The sequence below is a fragment of the Pavona decussata genome, unplaced genomic scaffold, assembly GCF_977016875.1.
Source record: "Pavona decussata unplaced genomic scaffold, jaPavDecu1.1 SCAFFOLD_149, whole genome shotgun sequence".
Classification (NCBI taxonomy): domain Eukaryota; kingdom Metazoa; phylum Cnidaria; class Anthozoa; order Scleractinia; family Agariciidae; genus Pavona; species Pavona decussata.
The window spans coordinates 648,021-674,980 of record NW_028145561.1 but is presented as its reverse complement, the minus strand read 5'-3'; the positions used below and the strand labels follow the sequence as shown (position 1 = coordinate 674,980).

The 26,960-nt window shown below is 37.5% G+C and overlaps 1 protein-coding gene across 2 annotated transcripts; it reads left to right on the top strand.

The window, feature by feature from the left end:
- Window positions 1–116: 116 nt before the first annotated feature.
- On the top strand, window positions 117–25,383 carry LOC146466259 (protein sidekick-1-like). Of its 2 annotated transcripts, XM_085127558.1 has the most exons (17): window positions 117–276; window positions 2,942–2,996; window positions 5,073–5,444; window positions 6,525–6,850; window positions 7,811–7,952; window positions 9,102–9,401; window positions 10,146–10,433; window positions 11,518–11,832; window positions 12,656–12,961; window positions 14,353–14,634; window positions 16,143–16,540; window positions 17,457–17,551; window positions 19,140–19,317; window positions 20,100–20,169; window positions 21,574–21,851; window positions 23,787–23,949; window positions 24,960–25,383. In XM_085127558.1, the coding sequence occupies exons 1-17, from the start codon at window positions 208–210 to the stop codon at window positions 25,163–25,165; spliced, it is 3,843 nt and encodes a 1,280-aa protein (XP_084983684.1). In that variant the 5' UTR covers window positions 117–207; the 3' UTR covers window positions 25,166–25,383. The 2 variants fall into 2 exon arrangements, with proteins under 2 accessions (XP_084983684.1, XP_084983685.1); XM_085127559.1 differs by lacking the exons at window positions 21,574–21,851; window positions 23,787–23,949; window positions 24,960–25,383 and adding an exon at window positions 20,312–21,120 and having other exon boundaries at window positions 20,100–20,202.
- The last annotated feature ends 1,577 nt before the right edge of the window (window positions 25,384–26,960 follow it).

The following is a 26,960-nucleotide window of genomic DNA, read 5'->3' as shown; positions in this document are numbered from 1 at the left end:
CATACTGTCTGTTTGGAGCAATGACATAGCAGGCTTTCCATTGGTGCTTCTAAAAGACAAGCCTGCCACCTGCGATCTGTTCATAATAAGACTTGAACATCGTAAATTATCACATGCAAACACATTGAGTCTCATAACAGCCAAAATGTGCGCTTTGAGAAAACGTTTATTTAGGTGACGAATTTCTTTTTACGGATATATTAAAAGATGCGCTTGATGGAAGGGAAAATACGCATCACAGGAATTTATGCTCCAACTTATCTTCTCCTCTGGATGGTATGTATTTAAATAAGGGCTTCGAAACATCTTAAGTATAAGTTTCTGGGTATTTTGTATTCAGCTGCTTTTTTGTACATAACATTTTATTTCTAGTTTAAGAGTGAAACAACGACTTAGATACATATGCACTATATTCACCCCTTTGTTTTGCTTTAAGCTACCTACAAAAAAGGGGGAAACGAAAATACTGCCTATTCCAAAGTACATTATTCCAACGTATTTTTTGTCATAAATAAAATATGAATAAGGCAGATTGCAAAACTTAGTCTAGTTCTGTGAAGGTTTTTGTTTTCACTCGATCGTCGTGTATTTTATTTATTTATTTTTTTACAAACTTCTTAGTTCAGATTGCAAAGCAATATGTTCACCCGTTATCTTTGGCTTATGTATCACTAATTTTCACATCACCTCCTTGTTCCTTATTTTGAATTCCTCACCTAAATAGCTCGAATTTCTTTTAAAAAAACAATTTGGACTGATGATAATTATCAGCTTTCATTTTAGGTCATCTAATGGCATTTATTGTTCACCACGCACGCAACCGTTTTTTGCCATCAGATTTGCTGTGTATTTTACAAACTCCTCCTCAAAACATCGATGTAGAACGAATAAATATTTTAGACGCGAGCTTTGCTTCGAAGAGAAGTCGCTAGATGTCATGCTCACCAGTGTGCTAGTTATCATAAATTGCAAGCGAGGCAACAAGCGAGACTAGTAGGTTTCTGGAAAGAATCTGTTACGCAATTCTAAATTATGAAGGATTCTAAGTCGACAAAGCCATGCTGTAAAGTAACGGAAAGGGAAAATATAACGAGAAAAAGCAATTCGAAGTCTGCAATTATTAATTCCAATCGAGACTACAGGACGTTCTGGAAAGAACTTGTAACAACGTAATCAGTTATAAATTATGCAGGGTTGTAGCGTAACAAAACCAAACTGTGAAGAGTTTTATTCATAAAGAAAGTGAAAACGAACTGAAAATTCAATACAAACCCGGTCAAAATTTAAGAGGACTAGCTAGTGAACCAAAAATGTTCATTGTGCTGAATAAAACGCTTTGAGATTTGAAGGACTTTTTAACGGATTGTCCTTGATTGTCATCCACTAAAAGCCAACTTCAATTGAATTCAATTAACTCTGTTGGGCGCCTGTACCGAAAACAGTTGGAATAAAACCGGTATAGAACGTCTTCTTTGTGCAGTTAAAACTAATTTTTTTTTAGCCATCCCACCAGACCAGGCAGGCTTGACCTGTGAAATCTGACTCGAGACGCACTGATTCTATTCTTACTTTGCATTTTAGCTCAAATTCACATTTCTTTTTAAATTTTAAGTTCAGGCTGTTGATGGAAGAATAGTATTGAAGCGTTTCTTTTGAGCACTCGGGTTAAAAGTACAGGTGTTTAAGAATAAGTTGTGGGAATGGAAATTTTAACATATCTTCAAAAATGGAATGACAGCGTTAGCGTTTCTGTGTCTATTTTCACTTACATTAAAGGGGAAGTATCACGCAAAATTGCTGTCATTTCAAAACACAAAAATGTTTGTTTGTCGATTAATTAGTGCCTCTGGCCAGAGACAGAGTACTGGCCGGTAAGGATTGAAGCTTAGAAAAATTTTAGGCTAATGTTTTTCAAGTTCTCGCATTTTTGTTTCCAAAATGCGCTAGAACAGATCACGAGTTGTTCCTTTCAAGAATTAAGTTGATTTCTTTCCTCTCGTCATTCTGGAACTATTTGACAGCTGATTGAAGGTCTTATTTCATCATTTTTAACAAAAGATATAAAAAACCCCATGATACTTCCCCTTTAAGATGTCTGTTAACGTACCAATTCTTGCGTAAGAAATTCACCAGTCCCTGTTGCCAAAAGATTATTGATCTCGTCAAGAAGCGTTAAATAGCTGACAAGAAAAATAAAAAAAAAATTAACAACAACTTAAAAAAAGTTAAAACAATTTCGTTTGCAGATTACTAGGGTAGGAAGGACTAATTTTCTTCTCTATATTCAAGACCCAAGTCCAAAATTCAATAATTTAAGTGTCTATAATAGAGCTTTTTTAACAGTAATGACCAGTTTCAGGTATTTTCTTGTCGTATCTTTATAATAGGACTCTATCGTTTTGCAAAACCTGTAATACCGTTCTCTTTTTTTTTTAACCTAAATATTGGATTTTGACAGTGTTTTTCGTAGGAGCTGATCAGGAGAGTTGCCGATGATTTATGGCACTTTAAAGTTTATCGCTTCACAGCAGGGAAAAGAACTTTATGCTTTATTTACCCAAGTCCAAAATTCAAGAATTTAAGTGTCTATAATACAGCTTTGTTAACAGTAATGACCAGTTTCAGGTATTTTCTTGTCGTATCTTTATAATAGGAATCCATCGTTTTGCAAAACCTGTAATACCGTTCTCTTTTTTTAACCTAAATATTGGATTTTGAAAGTGTTTTTCGTAGGAGCTGATCAGGAGTGTTGCCGATGATTTATGGCACTTTAAAGTTTGTCGCTTCACAACAGGGAAAAGGACTTTAAGCTTTATTTACCGGCCGGCTCAATATTGCTTATCTTGTAAACTTGTGAGTTTTCGCCCATTACTCCAAGAAAATATTTCTCTTATTAATGTTACATTTGTAGTTAATGTAGAATCTCATAATTATTTTCTAGGTGCAGTATAGTGTGGTTTGGAGTCAAATTTGTGATGTTACAAGCAACACATGTAGTAAGTAGTTGATTAAATTAGTTTAATTTTTGAGGCCCGATTTTCACTAGCAATGCAAGCATGATTATTGAAAACTGGGTCACTGTATAATACAATTACGGGCATTTGATTGGCTCAGCGGCATGTCATTGTTTATTTATCATTGTTTGTGAGAGTTTTTGTTTACAATTCATGCACGTGCTGACTGTTCAATGAACGAGAAATGTTCAGTACTGCACCAGGCCTTCTCAAACAAAACACGAACCAACAGTCTCTAACTTTTTTAATATACGATCTGAGTTCACTCTACGCGATACACGTCAAAGGGAAAACATAAACGATAACAATTATTATGACAAGACAATTTTAATAAATAAAAAATCCGCATATATGTACAGGAGTAGTTCTGAATAAATAATATGGAAATCACAAATACCCTGTACACAATGTTAGCTATAGTTCAATAGCTATAAAAATTGAAATTAGACGTACCACTTTCCTTGATGTTTTTCAGTTTCGCATTCAAGGACTTGTTTGCCGTTTTGAAAATAGGATCAGTTATAATAGAAAACGTCTTTCCAACTGTTTCTGAAATCAGGTAACGGTTGATTCCCGCTCTTATTGCTACATGAGCTGAACGGCTGAAGTTGTTTCCTTCGTCTTGTTTTAGTTCTTGGTAAAACTTACTCAGTTGCTCGGCCAATATTTCTGCACTCAAGTTCTCCAATTCTTTAGACGGATATCTCAGTTGCGGCCATTCTAGATTGTAACGAAAAAAAAAAACAGTACTTTTATTATAGTTTCATTCAGCTCTTTAAGCTTTTTTTTTTCTTTTTAAAAGCTTGCGCATCAGAAAGCCCGAAAGGCGAGATCACCTGTTTTTTGCAAACGACAAATAAGTTTTACAGAAAAGCACAGCCAAAATTTCAATTGTTTTGTTTCCTTTAAAAATGGAAACACTCCAGGCTGTTTGTCTCTTAGAGTTCGTTGGAATCGAGTCACTGAAAATTTGAGGGATTTCCTCTTCTCCAACCTGTGCAAAACTCGAAGCCATTTGCAATAACGCACGATTTTCAAGGACAGAGTCAGTCTTCGTGTGCAACTTGGGATTATGTTTCTTGATTAACAACATCTCATAAATAAGGCAATCAAAATTTTCCTAGACGTTTTCTCACTGTGCGAATCTCTGGATTTCAAGCAGTTCCTCGCCCTAACCGCTCAATCTTGTCTTAAAAGAACTAATTTTGAACTCCTCGCTGTGCGCCTTGCAGGACTTGAATTTATATACGCATACTACTTGACCTCGTAGAATAATAGGCCATTTTACAGTTGTGAGCTTAGTGAACTGAAATGGAAACGAGGCTGGGGGTGATCTTGAGTATGTAATGCCCATTGTTACTGGCTTCATAGTTATTCTCTGAATACCCGCTAGATGCCATGGGAAATTTATAACGTCTATCAGCAAGGTAGAACTCTCTTCTCACAGTTTTTATCATTTTAAAACGTTTGCGCCCAAAGGGGCTATAAATTGATTGTAGGCGCGAAAATTTAGATTTTTGTTGTTTTGTATGTCGGCTTAAAGTATTTCTATAGGTCATTAGCGTTCTTGTTTTTCGTTCCTCGTTTATTATTTTTTTCACTCCGTTGCCCTTTGTACTTAGTTTCTCGTTAATTAATCTCTTTTGTTTTCTTAGGTTGTTTTCGTACTCGCTAGTTTTATTTTGCATAATGCTATATATATAGGTTACTTGTTTGTTTTGTTGTTCTGCCCATATTGCCTAAGTCGTTCAAGTTCAAGTCCTAGTTAAATTCAGTTACGTTTTTAAGTCTAGCTTCTAAAGTCAAGTTCCAAGTTCTAAGTGTTTTTCTTGTCGTCACATTCGTCTTTTACCTTACCTTACGTACTTGCTTTCGTCACTGAATAAATTATGTTTGGTTGGTCTACGAGTTAACGCGCTTGCGACGACATTGATCTCAAGCAAATATACCATTTCATTATTGTCGTTTCCTCACGTGATCAAAAAGCCTGGTTTATAAATGCCAGTAAGGGATAGCATAAAATTCTTATTGCCAGGTCAATATTCTCTTTATTTGTAGATTGCTCAAATGGTTGGGTAAAGTACGGCGAGCGTTGCTATATCTTCCATGACAACAATCTCAACAGATCGGAAGCGTTCAAGGAGTGCGCCAACTACAATGCACGCATGGCAGTATCATCGACAAACAGTACAAACAATTTCCTTATTTCTCAAATGAACGGCACTTTTGCGTGGCTTGGTTTAAGCGACGAAGTAACAGAAGGGAATTTTACATGGAGTGATGGGAGACCTTTAGGTCAGTTTATGAAATGGACGGAAGACCATTCGCAAGTCAACGCAAAAGTCGACTACGTTAAAATCGAGAAAAGTACTGGCAATTGGTATAACGTTTTGGGGAACGAATCTATCGGCAACATCTGTACAAAGCGTGGTAAGCTAAATTTTGACATTATTGGCCGTTAATGAATAGGAAGGAGGTTGCGAACTTGATTTATAACACAAAAAGTTTGCTTGTTGATTTCTTTGGTTTGTTTTTGTTTTCCTTAACTTAACTTTTATTACATAGCGCCATTCCTACGCTCATAGCGCTTTCTGAAATCAGTATATGTAAAACAATACGTTGGCATATAGTGGCTAAGGTAGTCATACAGCTTAAAGGCATTACATGTTTCATTATTAATTTGGTTCTGTTACTGTCGAATGGCCAAAAAAATTAGAAGTGCGTTCGTGTCCTTCTAGTAGTGCTCGCATGTAATCTCGTACCTACTGTAGATCTTCTCGCTGTTCTCCAAAGAAAAGTTATCTGGGCTGGGTACGCGCTCAGTTAGCATGTCAGGATTAGAAAACATCTGATAACTTTTCGGTGCGGAAGCACAATTAACAAATTTATCTTGATTTGTGTGGACGGGGCGTAAGACTTGTTATATTTCTGGAAATGCTTCACAGTCATTTGAAAATAATGTAAATGTAACTGATTGGTTTACCCTTGTGTTGTTTTTAGGAATGTCAAATGAAGTAAAAAGTATCAAAGATGAGACACAGTGTTTTATCCCATATCAAACTTACACCGACAAGAGAGCTAAAAATACGACCCGTAGCGGGGTATTTTTGACGAATTTCGAGGTTTTTGATAAGGAAGAAAACTAAGGACACGACCTCTGCAAGAAAATCTCCAAAACAACACCAACACCGATTTAATATTTATAATTATTTATTTTGAAAGCCAGTGTATAAAACCTTGAATGGAGTTTACCGGTAGGTTAACTCGGGGTCTAAACACGGCCAACAGCTGTTTATACATATTGCTGAAGAAGCACTTAGCTGTTTTACCGAGATTTCAAAGTTCTTTAGTTAACTTAAAGGAAAGAACCAAGAAAGAATACCAAAGCTATATGAAATTTTGCCCAACTGGGAAAGGTGTATCGAATCTAAATGACATAAAGTAAGTGTCTGCCAAATTAAAATGATTTTACAGAGTTCTCTGTTTTTTCTTGTACTTAAAATTTCTCAGTCAGGCAGCCAACTTCTGAGACATGCAATAAATCAGCAGTGGGGATGGAATATGGATTTATTCCTGACGCCAATGTAACAGCATCTTCCGAGCATCCGTTGTATCCAGCCACCAAAGGTCGTCTGGGACATACTAGTGCCTGGTGCAGTTTGAATGATTCCCTAGAGGAATATATCCAAATTAATCTGAGCACTACTTACGTCATATGTGCAATCGCTACACAAGGTCACTTTAATGACAGCCTAGGCTTCGTTGACAAATACAGACTGCAGTTTTCAGTGTCCGGAAATGACTGGACGTTTTACAAAATAGAGGAAAGAAACGAGGTTTGTGATTTAAAACCTTGAAGCACTAGTGTTTTGTTGAGTTAGTTTTATGTAAAGATATTATTTCATGTAAAAATGGTCCCCCCCCCCCCCAAAAAAAAAAAAACAAGTAAAAAAAACATTTTTGTTACAAACTGACAGCATACGGAAGGAAATTGAACTGGCGACAAAACTACCACTTTTCCTGTAAGAGTTTTGAACCTTCGTATCCTAAAACATTTGCATTGAGACGATCACCGCTGGCCATCTAATTTAATGTAATGTAAGGCCTGGATTTTACTTGCATCAGAACTGAAAAATCAATCAACCTACCTACCTACCTACCAGCTACTTACTTACCTATCTACCTATCTACCTACCTACCTACCTGCCTGCCTACCTACCTACCTACCTACCTACCTACCTACCTACCTACCTACCTACCTACCTACCTACCTACCTACCTACCTGCCTGCCTGCCTATCTACCTACCTACCTACCTACCTACCTACCAGCTACTTACTTACCTATCTACCTACCTACCTAGCTACCTACCTGCCTGCCTGCCTACCTACCTGCCTACCTACCTACCTACCTACCTACCTACCTACCTACCTACCTACCTACCTACCTACCTACCTACCTACCTACTTACCTACCAAAAATATACACATGACCATGGTACATGTATAAAATAAATGAAATTATCTCTGGCACTAGCCACCTTGCATATCAGAAAACAAGGAGCGGAGGTCAAAATAACATCCTTTATAACCGCTGGAGACACTAACGTCGGCTTCCATTTGAAGAAATCATACTACAGATATTTCAATCTCAGCCTCAACATATCAGCAGCACCACCCAGTCTGGAACCATCGACACTTTAACGGTGCATCGTCACTCTTTATTAAGCAATTTGTTTGGGGAGAATTCACTTCTTTGCTGTTAACGGACATTTTTGTATTTGTTATCATTGCACAGAATATAACCGGAAACGCAAACCACTATCAAGTTCAGGAAGTTTTTCTGCAAAGCGAGGTCATAGCTAACGTGCTGCGTATCTGGCCAGTTTCATGGAAGGGATTTCCTTGTATGAGAGTGGAAATATATGGAACAAAACTTGGTATTATTATTTTGATACAGCGATTTTACATTACCAGTTTGCTTGTTTTAGTTTGTTTTTTATTCTTATTGCTGGCTACGTAATGGCTCTTCATTGGCTAAAACTAATGCTGGGTCGCTTGCTTAAGCTACTTCTTGTTGCATAATTCTGGAATTTGCTTTTTATTTCTGCAATTATCATTGGCTAGTTTATTGGATATTTTTTTTTTTTGTTTCGTTGCCTATGGATATTGCTATTGACTGCGTCGCTACTGGTTTGTTTTCGTTTTTGTTGCCGGTTACATGAAGTCACTTAAGATAAGTTGAGGTTTTCTGCGACTGCCCTCTGCGTTCAGAGGGATTTTATCGCTTTCTCTCTGCGTTTTTTTATACTCGTTAATCCCCACCTTCAGCGGAAAAGCTAATACTGAATTCATTGACTGGCCAACTATCCTCTTTTAAAGCGACCCTTAATGTACATGCAGCTTCTCAAATTAAAACTACTTCTTGATCCGCACGCGAATAAAAAAATATAAAAATAAATAAATATAAAACTTATATTGCGCATATACAATAGAAATATTTTCATATGCGCATAACAGCAATAAGATCAAATTAATAAATCGGTTTAAAAGCTATCATAAAAATGTATAAGTAAATCAATTAAAAGCTATCTTAAAAAAGTATGTTTTGAGAGCTTGTTTAAAAGATGTGAGGATCTGAATGTTTCTGATCTCCGCCGGAAGACTGTTCCATAGTTTCGGAGCAGCCGACTGAAAGGCTCGGTCACCAAGCGTAGGTAGGCACCGCACTTTGGCTGGTACCAACAGAGTTGCATTCTTGGACCTAAGATTATATCTTGACTGGGGAGCGATAGCAACAAGATCGACCAGATATTGTGGTCCAAGTCCATGGAGGCACTTGAATGTTAGCAGCACAATTTTGAATTCAATTCTGTATTTGATGGGCAACCAGTGAAGATCTTCCAAAATCGGAGTGATATGACAGATGCGAGGAGTGTTAGTGACAAGTCTCGCGGCAGCATTTTGAACTCTTTGAAGTTTATTCATATGAATAAATTGTAAAATTAACTTTTCCCAGTTTAATATGAACAATCTTGCACGAGGCTTTAATTTCAAACTCATAAATGTTTTTTGTTCTTTCTAACAAGGTCCACCAGGCCCTCCTGAATACCTGCAAGTGTTCAACACAAGCTACAACTACGTGAAAATCCAGTGGAGACCACCTCAGGTCCTCGTTTGTTGTCCAATGAGTGGATACATCGTTAAACTAGAAAAAATAGGGGACCCTGGTGAAGTAGTGCGTTGGATATACACCAGCTGTCACCCAGAGGGAATAAACGTCACCGACCTTGAGGAAAACTCGAAGTATTGTGTTTATGTGACAACCTTCAATAAATATGGCAACGGAAACAGAAGTTCTTGTTTTGTAGCAGTCACAGGGGAAATAGGTAACTATCCAGTAGATAAGATTTAGGTCAATAGGATTCTGATAACAATGAAACAATGTTTTCTTCTTGTGATTTTTAAAAAGTTCCCCAGGTGAATTTAGCAACTTTAGTAGCCGCACTGAAAAGGCAGACTCCAACAGCTTCCAAATGTATTTCCTCAAAATGCCCATATAAGGCTATTACCATCTGACAAGAGAGGATCAATCCTCTCTTACATCTAAGATATCAAGAAATACTGTACTGTAGGTGGGCAATATAGAACTCGTATTATTCTCCGACGATGCAGAATAAAATGAGTGTAGAAAATGGTATTACCTGAAAACATGGACATTATTTATAGCTGAAACAAGATTTTTTCTTCCTGTATTAAATTTGCTGTGCTGTCTAGTCCAGGGAGGGTTGAAAGATCTGCAAGTGTCCGTTTGGCCCTGAAAGACGAAGAAATATTTTTTGCCTTTAGTATACTGCCGTTCCATCGTGTCTTTACTTTTCGTCTATTTATTTATTTATTTATTTATTTAATTTTGTTTTTGTCTTTTCTTCCCTTTGAAAGACAAAAACAGCCTTATTTACACCGCAAGAGGGAGGGAGAGAAGATTAAAATGCATGGAAGGTTTAGTAGAAGAGTGCACTGTACGGCGAAAAGCGTAGTTTCCATAATTAAACTATCAACTCCACTTGTAAAAAATACACAAAATAATTTATCCTTAGATACTGACGATGTATTCTTGTGTTCTTGAACAGTGCCAGTAGAATTTACGGTACTAAACCAAAGCTCGACATCCATACAGTTACAATGGAACTCAGCCTTGCCAGATTTCCTTACCAAAGAAAAGCGAGGATTTAAAATAGACTATTTCAAAGCAGGAGATGATGAATTATACACCATAATCTTTTGCGAAAGCACGTCAAGCTACCTGTTCAGCAATTTGACTGTATTTACCAACTACTGTTACAATGCTGTCGCTTTCAACAATGAATTAATTGATACAAAGAGGAACAATACTAAGTGTGCTTTCACAGACGAAGAAGGTAACTAAAGGTCTTTTCAAATCCCTTGTTATCCCTTACTTCACTTGCAGGGTCCTGTGACACGATTATTATTGTTTTCCTAATTGATTAACATTTCCATTGCCATTCCAAGGTCCGTAGTCAGGTTTAGCTATCTAATGCGGGCCCCTTTGACCACAGAAATCACTAATACCAGTGTAAGGCGCCTTTGCTAAAAAATATCCAGAGACCCAAGTGGTCAATTATATCAGCTTGCAGCCTTATGTGTTGAATCATGCACATTATTGAAAATTTTAGCGTATGCTTCAAATGATGATTTCAATGCTGATTTTAATTAATAGTAAATTAATTAAGTAATTGTCATTGCCCTCCCCATTTCCATTGCCCTTGCCATTGTTATTACTATCAGATTGCCATTTTCATTAGAGACCTTATAAGATTGAGTGTTTCCTCAAAAACTGCAAACCGAAAACGTCAGCCAGCAGTTTACAGTTCGGAGTTCGCCGTATGCACATAATCCGGGCTTAAGATGAGGGTTAATTTCTACTTATGCACCATGGGATACTCGCAGGAAAACAAGATGGCGGCTGCAAATGCAAGAAGGAGCATCATAGTATCGATGCATGCTCTAATGTAAAAAACAAATAAATAAATAAACTTTATTGGCTTGCACAATTACTGGCAGACCCAGTAGTTTACATACTCGTAGTTGGCAAATTCCTGTAATCTCGGAACTAAATCAAGCAAACCTATATTTCATCGAGATAACTATTTAAGGGAAGTAAATTTTATGTTTAAACGTGACATTATAGTTTTAAAACTAGCGAAAAACTCTTCCGTAGTTTACTTAGCTCCAGACAATACCCCCTGAAGTTGAAACCTGAACGTCCGACGGGACGGCGGGATCGAAGGACCATTAGAGGTTTGCGGTTTGCGGGAAACGAGGCAAAAACCACAATCTTACGGTCGCTAATTTTAATTGCCATCGGCCCTAGCATTGTCATTATTGTTATTTTTGTTGTTATTATCGTTATCACTTTTAACTTTAGATTCAAAATTGTCAAAGCTGCAGTAGATTACAATATAAACTTTTCCTTTATTTTAGTTCCTGGTGGCCCACCTTTAAACATTACAGCACAAAACACAAGTTCAACAAGCATCAATGTGACGTGGAAACCGATTGACGAAAATCTACAGCGTGGTCTTATGCTAGGGTATCGTATCACCTTCAAGAAACAACAAGAAGCATCTCGTCGGAAGCGACGGAGTACACATGATAGTGTTCTGGTGAAGAACAAATTTACTAGGATTCTAGAAGGACTTGAAAAGTTTACCAACTACTGCGTTAAAATTGTGGGTTTTAATAGCAAAGGAGATGGAAATGTTAGTAACTGGTTGTGTGTCTCCACAGACGAGGATGGTAAGCGTTTGTATTGAATATCCCGAAAGGATTAAACACCCAGGGATCTTATCTGTAATGAACACGTTTGGGGGCCTATTTCTATCAAACTGATATAAACAGATATTACGTAATTCTAAACAAACATATATGAAAATACTTCCGGTACTCAGCGTCATATGTGGGTTGCGTTTGTTGTTGGTTCTCGTCCTTGCTCCGAAGGGTTTTTCTCCAGGAACTCCGACGGTTGTCCCCTCCCCTCAAAAACCAACATTTCCAAATTCCAATTCGATCTGGATTATTGTTAAGCACTTTATCATGAACCTCAAGCTTGGGAGATTGGGCAAGCACTTCCCGTGTTATTGACATTAAAATTGATTATTTTATTCCTTATATGTTTTTTTTTTACGATCTTGATTATGATCGTGGCACATACACGCGTTTGATGGTGGCCGTACAGAACAAACACGATGCAATATTCAAGTGGGTCATTGACGTTGTGGTCCCAGTTTATGAACCTCAAAGGAAACAGCTTTTCACGTGTCATATAGCTTCTTCTTCTTTTTTTTTTTCATTGTTTCACTCACGCTGGGCATTTCAATTTGAACTAGTAATTTGCTGGTCGGTAGAGAGAGGAAATTGAGATATTATAGGAGATCTCTAATCAAATAACATCCTGCTCGAAGAAAGAAGTTTTACTGACTAGTTTATAGCTGCCCTGCAATCGTGTACGTATAGAGTCCATTGAATCTTCAGTTATAGGGTAGTCGTATGCGTACTCTTCGGAACAGGTGTTAGTAGTAAGGAATTATTTTGTGTTAACATCCTTTCCCTATTTTTCCAGTACCCAGTTTAGCACCGAACATCACGGCAGGATACAACAAAAGCTCAACAAGCCTATTTGTAGAGTGGGAACCATTACCGGATCGCGCCATCATCCACGGTTACTTTTTGGGTTACACAGTCGAATTGATCAGTACCGAAAATCCCCAAAACTCTGGTAAAAGAATCAAAACTGGACCTGATGAGCTATCTAAAGACATAACCGATCTGCAGATATACACAACTTATTGCGTTCGTGTGGCCGGGAGGACACGAATTGGACCTGGAAATTGGAGTGAGTGTCACAACATCACCACTGATGACGAAGGTGAGGCAGTAAGTACAAATTTGTGACGGTTCTAATAACTGATAACTATCGTATATTACACCTCTACTCATAGCACACTAATCATCACGTGGCCTACTGCTACGACAAAACAGGTTCGTTTAGTCAAAATTTTGTATGACTTTTGGAGATCCCTAATATCTAATACTTCGTCCATACAGTCATTGGGGAATTGCTTGCATCAGTTATTGTTTAGATCTTTAAAGACCATAGTATTACGTCTTAACTGCATAATGTGGCCACACAACTTACAGCAGAGGCTTAAGGGGGGACTTAACCTAAATTTGAATGAAATTTGAAGATGTTCCTTAAAAGAAGGGATGGAAAAAAGAAAATGGTTTTTGGAACACCAAAAGACAGTTGATACCTACGCAAGAGCACCCCAGGTTGCTAGTGGACTAACTTGGTGTCCGTCTATTAATCATTAACTACAAATTCTAATTTTAAAACTTCACTAAATCTTCAATATTTCTTATTTCTCTTAATTTTACCAACCCTTCTAGAAAAACTATCTCCTCCCAAATATATCCAAAAATCACCCAAAAATTCACAAAACACCCCACAACATAGATTCACGGGATGAACATAGAGTTTTTGGATTGCTTGAAACGTGAACGAGATATTTTCATTAAAGCCAGCCATGTCAAGTGGCGAAAAAATGGCGTTTAGGTTGAATCCCCCCTTAACAGCTCTAATTAGTGCTGTGCTGTTTACCTGCTCTTGAAGGTGGCATTCACTCGGTTTGTGAAACGTTTATTTCAAGTGACACAAGCAACATTCCCTTTTTAGGACATTACTGCTCTCACCCGATTCATCATACTCGAAAGGTTATCAAACTTTCTGAAGTTGTATATGCAGGAGATTGAAACCCGGATGATTTCATTTATTTATCAAATAACCACCAAATCTACTCGTGACGCACACGGCACTCTTTACTAACAAAAGTGGCACTTAATCACGACGGTTGGATCGTTTTTTGGGTGTTGATTTTGGAATCTGCAAAAAGGCAATGTCCATAAGATTAAAACACAGAATACGTTCATGGCTATAAAATGATCATTGTCATAACGTTACTACAATATCCCATGAACCTAGTTTAATGGCCTTAGCTCCCACGAGTCTCTTGTGGCTCGTGGTAGAGCATCCGAACTCAGTAGTAATCAGAAGGTCTTGGGTTCGACTCCTAGGAGCACTCGGATTTCTTTTTTCCGAGTCTGCCTGTGTTACTCGCTGAAAAAAATACATCATTCTCATTTGTCCACTAGGCTTAAAAAAAATATGCCATCACATTTTTTTCCACTGCGCAAATACCACTTTTTTTTCTGACTATCTGTTTAAAAGTGATATTTTCCCTGCTTTCCATTCTCTTCTAGTTCCTTCGTCTCCTCCAGTTGATGTCACAGCTATCAGTTTAACAAGCACCAATACCATGAATGTCACGTGGGGTCCGCCCCTTGAGTTAAACGGTAAACTGTTGAGCTACAAGGTTGTGTTTGAAAATCGCTTAAACAACCGTACCTGGCAAACACGGCAAGTTATGGTTTGTTCTCCTCGTGTTACTTTAACTGGCCTTAACATGAACACTAAGTACAGGATCAAAGTGGCTGCTGGCACAAGGAAAGGATTTAGTCCCTTTAGCGAGTTTGTAGAAGGAGGTAAGTGATAAAATGAATTGTGTTACTAAGTATTGCCAACAGACAGAGTCTTTTCCGCAGAGTCATTAGCGTCTTATTTATAGAGCGCACAGCGTTGGAACTCGTGCCCCCTTCGCAACCCTGGCCCGTTTGTATCCTTTAAAGTTGTTAACATTATCAAACATTCTGTTTTAGGTTTCTCTGAAAGATTAACATTCGTGCCTCTCTCTCTCAGATAGCAAATTTTCTAACGTTTACATCCACGGAAAATGGAAACCTCTACAAACCAAGTGCTGCAAGATAGCTTTGAATTCATTTTAAGGGCCTGTTCTTCAGGATTTCATCCATAGCCTCACAAGATAGCAGTAACGCGTGTGAGCCGTGTAAAACTCGTTAAAAAGGGCGGTCAGGCACCAAGTACACAATGATATTAATAGTTTATCTATGTTGATCGTTCAGATGACTGATAGGTACAATCGTTCAGTTGCAGCTATGGCCATAGGAAAGAAAAAGATTTAAGATTTTGGTCCTTTTAGGCTCTTTTCTTGGAGTACTTTTCTATTATTTTTTTTTTTTCGCGCCGATGTGCTTGATCGAATGCTTAAAGCTATTTTAGCATTAAAAGAACAACGTCCTGTAGGAATGCCTATCTACGCTCTTTTTTGCATTAACTGTCTAAATTTCCGCGCGCTGATTGGCTCGTAGCTATTGTTTATAAGAGTACAGACAATAACAATGACGTCAGATGTAACGCACGCGCTTTCTCAACGAAAAAAATAGCCAATTCCGCTCGTACTTTTTCCATGTTATTGTAAAAAACAAATCGACGGCAGTTTTCTATGGTCTATACTCTTATAGACCATTAAATGACGCCAAAAAATGTCCAAAACTTGGCAGTGAAACCACTCGCCTGTGGCTCGTGGTTCCACTTGAGTTTTGAACATTTTTTGACGTCATTTTATGGTCTATAAGAGTATAGACCATAGAAAACTGCCGTCGATTTGTTAAATAGACCGTAAAATTATGACATAAAATGTTCAAAAGTTGGCAGTAAAACCACGAGCTGCATTTTAAACATTTTGTGATCACGACGTCATTTAATAGTTCTTTAGTAATTATTCCACTAGCGCGCGTTGGATATGAGATGAAAGATAGCCAACTCGGCCCTACGCGTTTCGCTGGCTATAATCCTACCATATCCAACAAGCGTAGGGGGAATAATTGCTTTATTAAAATTAAAAACAATCAAGAAATATTGCTAGATCCTGCTGATTTCTTTTTCACAAGAACAACCAGCTGAGGGCAATTCTGATGGTCACTATCTCACGTGCATGGCACGTGCACGTGCAATCAAATCCCTGGAATTGCATTATACAATGATACAGATTTTAGTAAAACAGTATACACAATAGAAAACTGCCATCGATTTGTTAACGACAAATCAACACAAAAAAATATTGATAAATATCTTTAATTTCCACGCTAACACTACACTAAGTTATGTTTTGATGTTTTTCATTTATTTTCAGAAACTTGCAGCTGTCCCGAAACTTTTAATATCAGCAAAAAGTCCAGTATCTTAGACGATGGTCATCAACCGTTGTCAGATGTAATCAAGGGCTTGGTTGAAGAAGTGTGTGGTGAATGTCACGCCTATGGCAGTAATAATGGCACCACAAGATTGATTGATTCAACAGGTGATGTTGATATGGATTTTCCAGTTGTGATGACACATGGTTTTGCGTCAACCGGAAGCAAGTTCGTGTCTGTAATTCAGGTGCCAGGCCTCGCTGTTATTCAGAGGAAGACTGAACCGGAACTAGGAGCGATGGAGAAAGTGATGGGTTATTCTGTGTTTAGCTCTTGGCCAATATTTATAATTTCTGGAGTTTTGACGATTTTGGCTGGATTGATAGTTTGGGCCTTGGTAAGAACCATATACATACTTTTTTTCTGGGTTAACCTTCCTTTTTGAAACGTCAATTCTTCCATACACATTGCCATCTGCGCTTATTAAAATTCCGGACTAACTTCACAGAAGCCATTAGCACCTCCAACGACACCGAGAAGCTAAGTCAAATCGACATATCCGCATTGTCCCAAACAGCCCAACTTTGTTTAAGAGGGTGACACTTAACAGTCTGTTACGACTAACAAACCTGTGGCCCTCAAATTCTGGATCGAATTGGAATTTGGAAATGTTGGTTTTTGAGGAGGGGAAACCGGAGTACCCGGAGAAAAACCTCTCGAAGCTGAGGGACGAAAACCAACAACAAACTCAACCACATATGACGCCAAGTCCAAGAATCGAACCTGCGCCACATTGGTGGGAGGCGAGTGCTCTGATCACTGCGCTTCTCTGCCTAGATAGAGAAAAGTATTACAGTTTTGGTCTCTTCGGGACAACGGGAATAAGGAGATCATATTATATAATGTATGTGAGAAGTAAGGGGTTCACTTGCGTTTTAGAATTACGAACACGTCTGCATAGAGTGATGATATGGATCAAAAAGGTTCTGAGAAGGACTGTTGCTGGTGTCAATAAATTATTTGACTTTACCTAAAAATAAAAATCTAGCAAACTGGATGTCATCTATCGGAAGTTTCTTTAGCGTGTTTTAGCTGTTATTTCAAACAGTAGACAGTGTAACCGAATACGCTTTCATCTGGTTACGTTCGATGGATCACATCCGACTGACTGTTGAAAAAATTGATGACTGTTGTTTGTGGATGGTCTTAAAAGACAGATTGGTAATGGAATAGGACATGCTTGGGAGAATATTACGTTCATTTCTGTTAAATCCTCGTAATTTCATGCTGATATCAAGTTTTGTATGCTTTAGGATGTGTGTACTAACCCGGAAGAATTCCCACCCACATTTTATAAAGGCGCTGGTAATGGATTATGGTGGGCCTTCATCACTATGACAACGCTTGGGTGAGTAAAACAAAATCTTATGGCGTCCGAAGCGATGGCCCTAGCCAGTTTAAGACGTTGTAGTGTATTTGACTAGAGTTGCAATGGCTCTAAATAGTTGAACTCTTCTGACTTCCTAACGAATCTCCTCTTGTTAGTTATGTGTGACAAAGCAAATAATTTCTTTTGACTTTGAAAAACAATGAACGGATCAAAAAATTACTGGTGAGTTTAAAGCAGACAGTCTTTTTAAGGTTACCCTATACCTTCAGAGGTGTCTTCAGAGGTGTCTTCAGAGGTGTCTCGCGTCCAAGCGATGTAGCGCGTCCGGTTTAAACTGTAGATACCTACATCCTCATATCAAATTAAAGCTTATAGAGCTGGCTATCAAACTAAACCAAGAATTTTGAAATAAAATGAATTGCCGAATTTTTAGCGCTGTTTTCTGGAATCAATTTTTTCACTTGGAGAAGCCACTTCAAAGAGCTAAAACTCAAAGGGAATTTGTTCGTTTGCCGTCAAATTCGGACAGTAGCTAGTTTAACATATGAACAACAAAAACATGTCTGCGAATTTTTTCTTTCCAAATAGTTTTTCTCCGAGAGCGATTTTTGTGCGATCACTCCACATTTTTTTCATCCTATTTCGAAAACGTCTATAACTTTTCATTGCGATTGAATATGGCAAAACGCAGACACGTTTTTTTTTAGCGCTTTGGGTCCGGAATCTGAGGAGCAAATTAAATTAGCGAAAAACAAAATTCGCTTTGACTTGTAGCTTTAAAAAGGTGATTCAGACGTTCGAATTTAGAGGTCGTGAAAAAATTCGACAGTTTATTTTATTTCAAAATTCTTGGTATAGTTTGATAGCCAGCTCTATAAGCTTTAATTTGATATAAGGGTTTAGGTATCTACAGTTTAAACTGGACGCCCTACATCGGTTAAACGCAAGACACCTCTGAAGGTACAGGGTAACCTTAACACTAAGCATCGTATAAAAAAAGATAATATTTAGCAAAAATACCAATACGTTTTGTTGAGGCCATTTTCTAAAGTATGACGAGGTTGGCGTCGACTTTTATAAAGCGTTAAATAGTTTCCCTTAAGTGTTGTTTTCCTTTACACTTTCCAGTAATTATTATATTGCAATCAATAATTATTGGAGCCAGCATTACACGTAACTAGGTTCCTGTCTCACGCTTTGATTTCGACTTCTTTAAAACTTGAAGATAAAATTAGCAGTAAAAGAAGTTTCGAAAGCAAGACACATTGTATGAGTAAAACTATTGCGGATTAACAATGATCGCCTTTTTCACAACCGATTTAAAAGGGCAATGTCGCGGAGATTTTGTTGTATTTTGGCCAGAGCGACTCAAATATTTGACAGCTTCAATCTTTCCTTTACCCTTGAATGTTTTGTCCGTTTCGAGTTCCTAAAAATATGATTAGCCTATCACCTGTTCCTTATCGTTATTTGTGTCCTTACAGATTCTTCAGGTTCATCATTTCCCAAAGATTTTCCAGATATGTCGTAAAATATTTTAACTGAAAATGGACACCTTTGTCGAATAAATCAAATTTTCCTAAACTTAGGCTGTGTTATATTGCAGATATGGAGACCGAACGCCCAAGTCAGATCAAGCCAAGGCGTTTGCCATGATATGGTTTTTAGTTGGACTCGTTGTGTTTAGTCTGTTTTCCGCTGGCCTGACATCAGACTTGACTGTAGTTGTGTCGACTGGAGGCCCAACGGGTCAGTTTGGCCCTTCATCAAAGGAAGTACAAAATGTGTGTATGTTACTTGATAAATATATCCAATTATTACAAGTTAAAGTTTTTCAGATCGAAAAGGAACGTTATTCCAGATATAATGTCCGTTTAGTGTAGTCACTAACAGTATCAAATTATCATAGGGTTTTTAACCTCTTTTGTTAAAAATAGTGAAGTTAGACCTTTGCTTCGCTACAAAATAATTCTTGAACAACTAGAGGAAAGAATCAACTTAATTTTTAAAAGGAACAATTCGCGATCTGTTCTAGCGCATTTTGGAAAACAAAAATGCGTGAACTTAAAAGACATTAGCCTAACATTTTTCAAGTTTCAATCCATTCCGACCCTGTTCTGTCTCAGGCCAGAGGCACTAATCGATAGTTTGATTGCACTGGAGTGATAATTTATAACAAAACTAGACAATTTCTTTTTCGTTTCTGTTGACAGACAAACATTTAATTTTTGGGTTTTGAAATGACATCAAATTCGCGTGATACTTTAACTGAGTTAGGACCGAGTATTTACAGACACATAGTTCCACACAAAATTGAAATTTTATGTATCACGTCAATTCATCTCAAGATCTAGAGTGAAGGTTTCCGTTGAAAACGCCAAATTCATAAATAAATATAAGTATGTACAGGTATAAAATAAAAAAATCTTTCAAAAAATTTAAGAGTTTTGACTTCCCTTTCTACTATTTCTGAAAAACTGTCCGACTGTACTCTAGTGACACCAGTATAAATATACATTTTCATTTAAATCTACCAGCCTAATAAATATTTTTGCGTTCTATGTAGATTGCCACATTGAACGATTCCGCGGAAAAGGACGTTGCAGTGAGAAAGCTAATGCATAAATTCAACCTGAGTAAGAATTATTCTTTTTATTGGGGTGTAAAAGGTGGTATATAAGTGGTTAATTAAAGATTCCGCTGAAAAGGACGTTGCAGTGAGAAAGCTGATGCATAAATTCAACCTGAGTAAGAATTGTTTTTATTGGGGTGTAAAAGGTGGTATATAAGTGGTTTATTAAAAACTGACTCATTGGATAACGCAGTTCCTGAGTTTTGATTGGTTTGGCGGGCATGGTATATGAGCCATTATACCATGCCCAAAAAATAGCGACCTTAAATTATCTTCTAGTTTTTCTTGCAAAGCGAAATCAACAAGATCTAGAAAAACCCCTTAAATTTTTTAATAAAACAATTATTCCACTCACGCTTGTTCGATTTGAAGGGAGCCAAACGAGGCGCATATACTTTCATCTCATAGCCAACGTGCGGTCGTGAAATAATGTTAAAAATAAAGCAGAGGGCCCGACGAACTCGGCGATTTACAAGAAAACCCTTCCACTCGGTACTCAATTGTATTTCAACATAAATTTGTTCAGCATTTGCGTTTTCACATTGTAATAGCAACACGATACGTTGAGAGCAGAATTTTCTATTTTGTGCATATGATGATGATGATGATGATGCAAAGTATTAAATTAAGTATTTAGCACTGCAGTACTAATTGGGGACACTATAAATAAGTGAAATGAATATACAAAATTAAGATGACATTTGTTAAAAATCCCACCCGGTGGAAGGCAGATCATTTGGCTATTTACATACCGTGGCCTTTAATTTCGAAACAGAGCTACCCGCGAAACAACTGCAAGTGGTTAGTTGAGCTAAAATAAAATCTGTACTTTAATGCAGCTATCGTATCTGTACGTTTTGCAGCCGAGGACTTTCAAAACTGAATGAAAAACTACAAAATCTTGCCCGCCAAAAACTTGTGTTGGATGAACAAAGCCATAAACGAATCACTGAATTAGTCCTTGTCCTCTAAAACAAAATATCAGTAACTGCAACGAAACTACTTCTCATCGATTTCTTTGGTAGCGTTCTCAGTGGACGCTCGAAGTTCTTTTCCAGCTTCCCCCTATTAATGATAATGATAATGATAATGATAATGATAATGATGATGATGATGATGATGATGATGATGATGTTGATGATGATGATGATGATGATGATGATGATGATGATGATAATAATAATTAAAATTTGAGTAGCGCAAATTCCATGTAAGCATGATCAAATGCGCTTTACAGAAATAAAAATTAATATAAACAGTTAACCTGAGTTAAACCTGAGCTCAGGTTAAACTCAGGTTAACTGAATTAAACCTATACAGGTCAGTTAGACATGAGCTTTAGATATACTTAAGATTGCTATGCTGTTTCACGCGTTCTACTTTCATTCGTTTTTTGTTTTATCAACAGGTGCAGAATATGACACCATTAAAGAGCTTGTAGAGAATCTGAAGGAGGGAACAACAGACGCCATTTTATTGGATATGTACGCAACAGTGACTAGAAGAGACCTGTTTAATGGCTCTTGGTTTGAAGTTGTTCAAATAGTAGAAAACGAAATATCCCATGGTCTGATTTTGAGCGGAGAGGCAGTGGCTCTAGCAAAAGATTTTGAGGAAATGATTCGAGTCAAAAACGTACAGACAAATTTCCTCACCCACTCAGATGAAGATGAAGAAGAGCAAATGGTAAGCCTACAATTTAAAATTATGCCATATTATTAGTTTATTACTACCAAAGCGGCAGTTTGAACGTAAGTGCACTTTGGAAAGCCAAGTAGGGTTAAACAGGAAGTTCCGGTTGAAAGGGGCCTGGCCTGGCCATTCTCACCTTCAGTTGTCAGACTGAAACAACTGCCTTTTTCTTCGGCTTTTACCGATATAATCGGCTTAGTTTTCAGAAAAACTCTTGCTTAACATATTAGAACTTGATACCTTATATTGCTGTAGTGATATTATAATATTTTGAGGTATATTTTTCAGAGGACATTTGAGTCAACAACTTGCCAGGGTCTTAATTTACATCTCACACCCACAAAGATGTGAAATGAAGGAGGGGCTTGCTCTTTTGTAGCGTGAATTCTTGTTTAAGAGTTGAGACAACTCGCCTGTATGTGTGTGATGTACTTTGACCTGCACATGTGTACGTGCAACACTAACGAAAACCAGAGGAGGTTTTCTAAGTATAAGGACCAAACCTTCGCGCCGTAAAAAATGATGTGAAATTTGAGAGTACACAGTACAATGCTCAGTGTTATTAACTGAAACACAACTCGGCAGGTGTCAATGGGAAATTTCGTTAGGAAATGCTTGTAAATCCTGCCACAGATCAACTTACCTCTGTACTCATCATAACACAGTGGCAAAATGAGTGCGCATGCTCCCTAGATTTGTGATTCGAGCGTGAATCGATTTCAGAGGGGAACGAATAGAACATCCTTTTTACACCTTTTACACTGAGGTAACAATTTTTTCTCCGGGAAGTTTACCTTCTGAGAAAGTGATGACATTAAGTCCTAAAGCGATAACAGGTGGTACGAACTTCGTATCCATTTTACGAATACTCCACTTCAATCGCCAAATTCACACCTGTTACCACAATATTTTTTGTTGTTGAATAAGGTATGTGATGGAGGAAGTTCGTTGAACCTTTCCTGAAAGCGACAACCTTATCTATTTTGATTTGGGCTTGTCCCCACGAAATAAAAACAAACAATGGGAAATTTAAAAATGCCACCTCTCCGCTGCGTAAGATTCCTCACGCGTGACGACCATGCGCACTTATTTTGTCGTTGTGTTACTCATATCATATGATTCCCAAAACCTGCTCAGCACACGTAAATGTGCTACACAAACACAAGCCGCATAGAAACAGCTTACTATATGTAACATGGAAAATAAATACAAACGCAAGGAAAATTCACGTTCACTTACTTGCTTGGATTTGTTTCATAAGTGAAAACTAGTTACACGGACAGTAACACAGACAATGACACATGACTTGCATACAACCTTAGAACAAAGTGTCTCGAATGCAAAGATATATGCACTGCGTTAGTCCTTGCGTTGGCGTTACGTGCGTGTGTCTGTGCTTGACGTGAGTTTACATAGAATCAAAGGATCAGTCTCATGGACACTTCCCTGTCGTTTTGGTAGTAAACGTTGTTAAAATTGCCAATACCGTAACTTCCTTACGTTTCAATTGGCACGAGACCAACAAGGGGTGCAATATTGATTGATTTTTTTAAAAATCGATTTGAAGTTAGTTTTAAGAAAGGCTTGGAAAAATCGGCTGCGGACTTTTTCAAGTTGAAATTAGCCTCTATCAAGGTAAATTCTTCGCCAAATAGACTCTTTTGAATAAGATCCATATACTAAATGTAGGCCATGTTTATATTTTATGAAAAAGTACCCATTTTTTGTAAGCTCCCATTGATAACAACATCGTTTAGCTTTTCAAAGTGATACTGCAAATAAATAACGTAGTTCCTGTAGCAGCACCGAGCCGCCCAAGCTTATTATATGTTAGAAACCATCGGGAAGTACTCTTAGCTTAGCAAAGAACCATACAAGCACCATTATTGGCTTCATGAATAGCAACTTCGAGTTTCGTTGTCATTTTAGGAAGAACAAGTTGAGGAAGATGGTCTGGTATTTTTCGAGCCGAGAAGTCCTTTCTTCTCACTTACGCTTAAAGTTTTCGGAGGATCACTTGGAGTACTGATTTTGTGTGGATGCATTTTCGAAGTTTATCAGAGGAAATACAGGAAAAAGGAAGAAAAAACAGGCAAGTTTACTTTGTATGGAAGGTAGTGAAGAACAGTGAAAACAATGTTGATGAAACGGTTAGTTCACTTGGTATTAGTAAGCGGCAGTTGGTGACAAGCAAACTCAATTCACTTGGTGACAGTTCAATTCGGCTGGTGACAAGCAAACTCGATGTACCGACATCGCAGAGGCCATGCACGGGTTCGAATTCTGTTCAAGCCTGAATTTATAATACCAGGCCTTCTTTTGTTACGTACTAACTGCAAGGATCTTTCTTTTACTTGATCTTTCATCCCCAGTTAAAAGTAGATGTTTCAAATATTTACATTTATAAACTCAATAATGAATTCTATTGCTCTTGACAGGGTAGGTCTCATGTCCGAGTTGTTGTGAACCTCATAATGAAAGTGAGGCTATAAGTGCATAGCTTTTCATATGAAAATTAATTCGGTTTGCATGTGAATTAAAACTAATTTTCATAAGCAACTCGGAAAGGGCCTATTACTTACTGTAAATAAACAGTCGTTTCTCAACTGAGGAAAAATTGTCACCTCTTGAGTTTGTTCTAGTTTTTTTCAGATTGTAACATAAGATTAATAGCCCACTTTGAAAATGAGTGATGGCCTGGGTCGAGAGTAACTGCCCAAATGATTGTGGGATTGTTTGGGGGGACGCAAAAATGCGAAGATAATAGCCAACGTCCCCCCAAACCTTCCCACAATCGCTTGGGCAGCTACTCTCGACCCAGGCCATCACTATTTTTCAAAGTGGGCTATTAAGAAGAAGACTGTGCTCGAGGACAAAAATAAGTATCGTTCTGGAAAAAGAAGAGAGGGCTTCCAATTGGGTCGCTCGACGGAAACACAACCGAGTTTGTTTGTTCTTGGAATAATTGTATCCCAGTTATTTCCCAAAGATGATCATGACATGTGCGTACTGACGTTGTTTTTATTCATAATAATGCTAATGACCCAATGAATTGCGAATTCAAAATGTTTACACCTCATGGTTTCTCTTCTATCTTCACAGGAAAATATTGCAAAGATGAAGATGACATGAGGAAGCTAGTGGAAGATTTTTATCAAGATTTTAGTCGCACATACAAAGTTTTGAGGAAGAAAGCAACAGTTATACTTAAGCTTAAGAAAACGGAACAGGAAAGTGGCTGTTATGTGATAAAGCGACCTAGCATGACAAAGCACAGAAACAACTTTGAAGACGCCAAATTATGGTAGTTTAGTTCGTGTAAGGACAAAAAACTCTCTCTCTTTTTTTTTTTCAAATATGCTATGGTAGTTGAGATGAGTTCTTCTAAATAAAACGGTTTCAATCAATATGTGTATTATCATCATCATCATCATCATCATCATTATTATTATTATTATTATTATTATTTGCCTTCTTTTGCTCATTTTGAAGTACTCTTATTCAATCACTGTAATAAACAAAGACAACAAAAGGATGTTTCGTTGTTTGACAGAAAATAAAACAGAAGCGCTTCGTATATTACTGGGCTGTTTCACACTGAAGCAGCTTGAAAATCGTCAACGTTGTTGAAAGCCATCTTGAGAGAGCTAGACGTTTCGAATAAACCGAAGGAGGGTTTTCCCAGCAAGCAACTTGCAAGGAATGGCTAGGCTTGGACGTTGGCGCGCTATATTAAGAAAAACAAAACAGAGGAAAAAAACAAAACAGATACAAATACAAAAAACAATAGATGTTTGAACCACCAATCAGCAGATAGGAGTTATTAAGATCAATAGCGGGCAAGTCTGGGCATGTATATTATACCATTGTGTGCGAATGACGCTCATTAGTAAACCTATCCACTTATTAGTATGTAGGAAGACGGTTTTTGGCATAAGGGAATGACCTTATGTTTCTGGGAAGAAAGCAAAAAAAAATTGACAGTGTTCAAATTCGACTACAAGTAAAACCTCTATAAAGTGTAGCCGACTTTTCCGAGAGAGCGCGAGGGCCGTTTACTGATTCTGATTGAAGTAACATTTCAAAAACGAGTGCCAGTGTTTCATTGGGTTTCCAAACACAAGAAAATAGATAGAAGACTGAGTGTTTGGAAGTCAAGCAAGAGTTTTTTGAAAAATACATTTGAAAATAGCCTCGTGTCCCGGTATTCAGAAAGTCCTTGGTTCACGGAAATGTGGAATGCAATCATGTATCTACTTGTCTAATCAACAGCTCTTTTCTTTTTCTTTGTTCAAGTTATTGGGATGCGACATTAAATCCCATCATGTTTTTTTACAACTTATTATTTCAAATGTAACCATTTTATTCATTCATTATGTGCTAGCGGTTGTGGCTGGTTGTTCCCAATTGTCCCTGGCTTGGAGAGCAAACTCAATGCCGCACTAGTGAACTAACAAAATGAAATTGAAGAGACAACTTGAAACAAAAATATAAATCAAAACTCCTCGAAAGGCTCCAAAATTATCGAATTTTAAAAACCGTTCCCGTAGAAATAATGTTTTGTGCTTTGGTTTACGAATATGCAATATATGGGTTTAAAATGGTTTCTAAACACGTGATTTCAAACTTCTAAACTCATCCACGTGACCAGAACGAGGCGTTCTGATCAGGTAATGAAAATATGAATAGTCAATGAGTTTGAGGCGTTTTGAAAACGGGATTCAATGGGGGGAAAAAGGCACATTAAAAAATTGAGTATAGGTAATTCAAACTCTGGGTGAATGTAATAATAGACCAATTTCGATATATTAAAGTTCCAGCAAGGCTGCGGGGCTTAGAGCAATAAAACAATGTAGATATTACAATGAGGTACACAGACGAATAATTAATTTTTTGTTTTTGTTTTATTCTTCTAAGCCTCGTTGCCAAGCTAGAATTTTTTCCATCTTTATTAATAATTGGCATTAAACAAAAAAAAATACAGGAGAATATTGTGGAAACTTGCGACACACACACACACACACACGCACACATACCCATACAAGACAAATACCTACATATATTTACAACTTTCTCCTTTACAAAGCCTGCAACATAATTTGT